General features: G+C 33.4%; 2 protein-coding genes across 2 annotated transcripts in view; one reads left to right on the top strand and one right to left on the bottom strand.

The window, feature by feature from the left end:
- Positions 1–98, top strand: part of LOAG_07416 (ubiquitin carboxyl-terminal hydrolase) — a gene marked incomplete at its 3' end in the record, with an annotated part of 7529 nt that extends 7431 nt beyond the window's left edge. The window contains exon 15 of the mRNA XM_020447425.1: positions 16–98. Within this exon, the coding sequence (XP_020302342.1) occupies positions 16–98 (83 nt within the window). The remainder of the gene's footprint in view (positions 1–15) is intronic.
- A 322-nt stretch (positions 99–420) lies between these two features.
- The window catches only part of LOAG_18469 (hypothetical protein), a 6855-nt gene continuing 4291 nt past the window's right edge, over positions 421–2984 (bottom strand). The window contains exons 9-13 of the mRNA XM_020451130.1: positions 2620–2725; positions 1723–1850; positions 1453–1558; positions 1003–1076; positions 421–778 (exon numbers count right to left, since the gene is read on the bottom strand). Coding sequence (XP_020305112.1) covers positions 518–778; positions 1003–1076; positions 1453–1558; positions 1723–1850; positions 2620–2725 — 675 coding nt within the window. The 3' untranslated portion in view covers positions 421–517. The remainder of the gene's footprint in view (positions 779–1002; positions 1077–1452; positions 1559–1722; positions 1851–2619; positions 2726–2984) is intronic.

Raw genomic sequence — 2984 nt, 5'->3', positions numbered from 1 at the left:
ATATTCTTCTGTGAGGTCCGGATGAAAGCGAACTAATATATGTGCGACTAGTACAAAGAGGACTAGTTGACGACTATTTTGGACTTTCGTATAATTGATTTTCGAGAGCAAAAATGAGAAAAGGGTCAGATTTCCCGAAGTCAATTGTGAAATTGCACTATAGTAAGTCGCTTTTACTTGAATCGCCGTTAATGGAATGAAGGTTGAACCCGAAGCTTTAATATTCCTAATTAGGACTGAGAGGACCTTTATCATTATTGCATAGAGTATCAAAACTAGTGATGAATATGGTGCTTTAGAGCAGTTCATCGAAAATGTATTCATTTAGAAAACCCGAAAAATATAATAGTGGAGGGCGAAGCTTTTTCAGCAATTGTTTTAAATGATTTGTGACCTAAAACCAAAAAGTCACTTACTTAGGTTCAGTAATGAAGTGCAAGGATTGAAGTTGTGATTACATTATCTTCTTTGAATTTTCCATATGAAAATCTACGAGTTGACTGCTGATCTCTTTTGTTCATTCATTACTTACGTTTACTTTTGAAGCACCAACCATTGTCACCTTTTCTAGCATTTCATTGTGCTTTACTTCATCAACAGTTGCCTGTTGCGCCTGTTGCCCTTTCAAAATTCTGCTCTCCTCTTTGCGTTCCTCCCTGATTTCATGCAGCAGTGTCTTCGTTCTTTCATCCGTAGCAGCGATTACATTTTGCTTCCCTTTCCATTTCCCTCTTCTGGATCTTACCTTCTCTTCATTTTGTTCTCCATAAAATGTATTCTGAAACAGGAATGATGCAAATAAAATTTCAGATTTCTCGCATTATCTTTGAAAATTTATTAGGATTTCAAAAAAATTAAAATTTTTATTTAGCTCATTAGAAATGGAGGTATTACCGATATATGTGTTGAAGAATAGTACTTAGTTGCAAATTCTACCAGTTTACTGATCTCTTTTCTCCAATAGTAAACGGAAGCATTTAGAAAATATATTCAAAGGTATACCTGCAATTTCGTGCTGTTGCCATCGGTTTTGATCTTCTCCAAATGTTTTAGGGCAGTTTCCACTTTTTCGCTATCTATAAAAGGACCAGTTCTTTTCAACTGTATTTTTTGGAATTTTAAAGTACCTTCCCTTCCCGTTCAAGAAATGGAGTTGTTCAAAAGAAATGCTATTTTATTATATCGAAAGTATACTGAAGTGATGGAATCTCATTTCATTGTTTCAATAACTGGTAAATTACGTTCTGGCACTGTGAAACAAAAAAGCTCATAAATTTCTTACTACCCTCTATGATTTAATAAAAAAAACTGGATGACCTATAATTTTAAAAAATGGGACATTGCAATATTTTCAACCATCTGCAATTCTTAAGAGAAATTAAAAAAAAAATTTCAAGATTTTTTTTTCAAGAAATGACCATTTAAATTAGGTGGAATTCATTTAAAAACAACCTATTCGTTTAGGTAAAATGATATCGACAACATTCGTTTCCTGTTCCGTATGTAGAACTGCCCATGTACTTCCGATGAGCATAAGTGAACCGATTATTATCGATATCTGAAAAATCTTACAGAAAGAGATGAAAAACATATAAAACCCTAAGTATTTAAGTACCACTGGAAAATTTCGCTTAAATTTCCGGAAAATATTCACCCGAAGTGTTAATTGCGGATAAATAAGACGGAAAAATTACACATTCATTATTTGAATTTACATCATACTTTTGCATATAATATTAAAGGACGATATTGTTCAATGCCACGAGATACTGATAAAAATAAAAACGATGGGATGATGATCGTTACAAGAGAACCAATCGTTGCACCCGTTATTCCGAGGATAAATTCAACTGGAAATTATCTTTTCAATCAATATCCTTCGGATTTAATATTAAAAAATTTCCATATTTACACTACATCAGTTAATACCTAGCAGTTAATACCTTAATACTTTTGCAAACTAACATCCTTTTCAAGTAATTTAACTTCTTAATTTAGTTCATCCTCATATAAGTTGAATCCCTTAATCAGAAGAGCAACATAAAACATGCCAGTGCAATCACGAAATATTCGCCGAATATCAAAAACTACTTGTGCTACTTGCAAACAATATGAGGCGTTCATAGTATGACGAAATAAAATCGTCTAATCCTCCAGGAAAATGGTGTAATAATGTGACGAAGGCCAGATGATCAGAACAAAATTATTCAGGACAAAAAAGAGCCAGAGATGGGGATCTCAGTATAATTACAATAATTATAGCACCCACACATCGAAAGCATGTTGAAAGCCCGAAAGATTTTTGTAAACTGCTTAACTTTATCACAAATATGGCCTGATTATCTCATTAGGGCAGGAAATTACTTTTTGGATGGGAACCGGACGATGTGAATTCTGCTGACAACTTAAAATGGAAATGGATAAGGAAGATTTTTCCTTCTTCGCACAACACTATTAATGTCGCTCTAAAAAAGCAAAAAAAAAAAAAAAACGATGAGTCGTCAGCATGGAATTTTATTCTGCCTCCCAAAGCAACGTTAACTTAAAGTTAACATCGTATTGGAAAAAAGAATAAAATTCAAAATTACTGGCTCGCTGACTTAAAAGTTATAAACATACCATTTGGTACAATTACTGCAACTAGTAAACATGAAGACAGGAGAAATACCGTCAGTGAAACAAACACTAACGAAGGCACACGTAACATAGCGTATTCACAAGCATCCTGTAGAATGCGCAAAAAAAAAAGATTATTGAAAAGGAAAATCTTTCATAACCCTACCTGATACTCCATCCCCTTACTCCTTGAATCTCCTGTGCTCTTTAAGACATCATTTGCAATTTCTTCAAAAAGTTCTAAATCTCTTTCTTCACTCCTTTTTTATGCTTCAGCTTTCAAACCTTTTAGGAATTTTCAAATTCTTTTCTTCTTCTTTATCAGAGATTTTATCATTTCAACACTTGAGAATATCTTCCTCAACCTG

Source organism: Loa loa, assembly GCF_000183805.2.
Source record: "Loa loa unplaced genomic scaffold supercont3.325, whole genome shotgun sequence".
In the NCBI taxonomy this organism is placed as follows: domain Eukaryota; kingdom Metazoa; phylum Nematoda; class Chromadorea; order Rhabditida; family Onchocercidae; genus Loa; species Loa loa.
The sequence above is the reverse complement of the archived record's forward strand: the minus strand, read 5'-3'. Positions and strand labels throughout refer to the sequence as shown.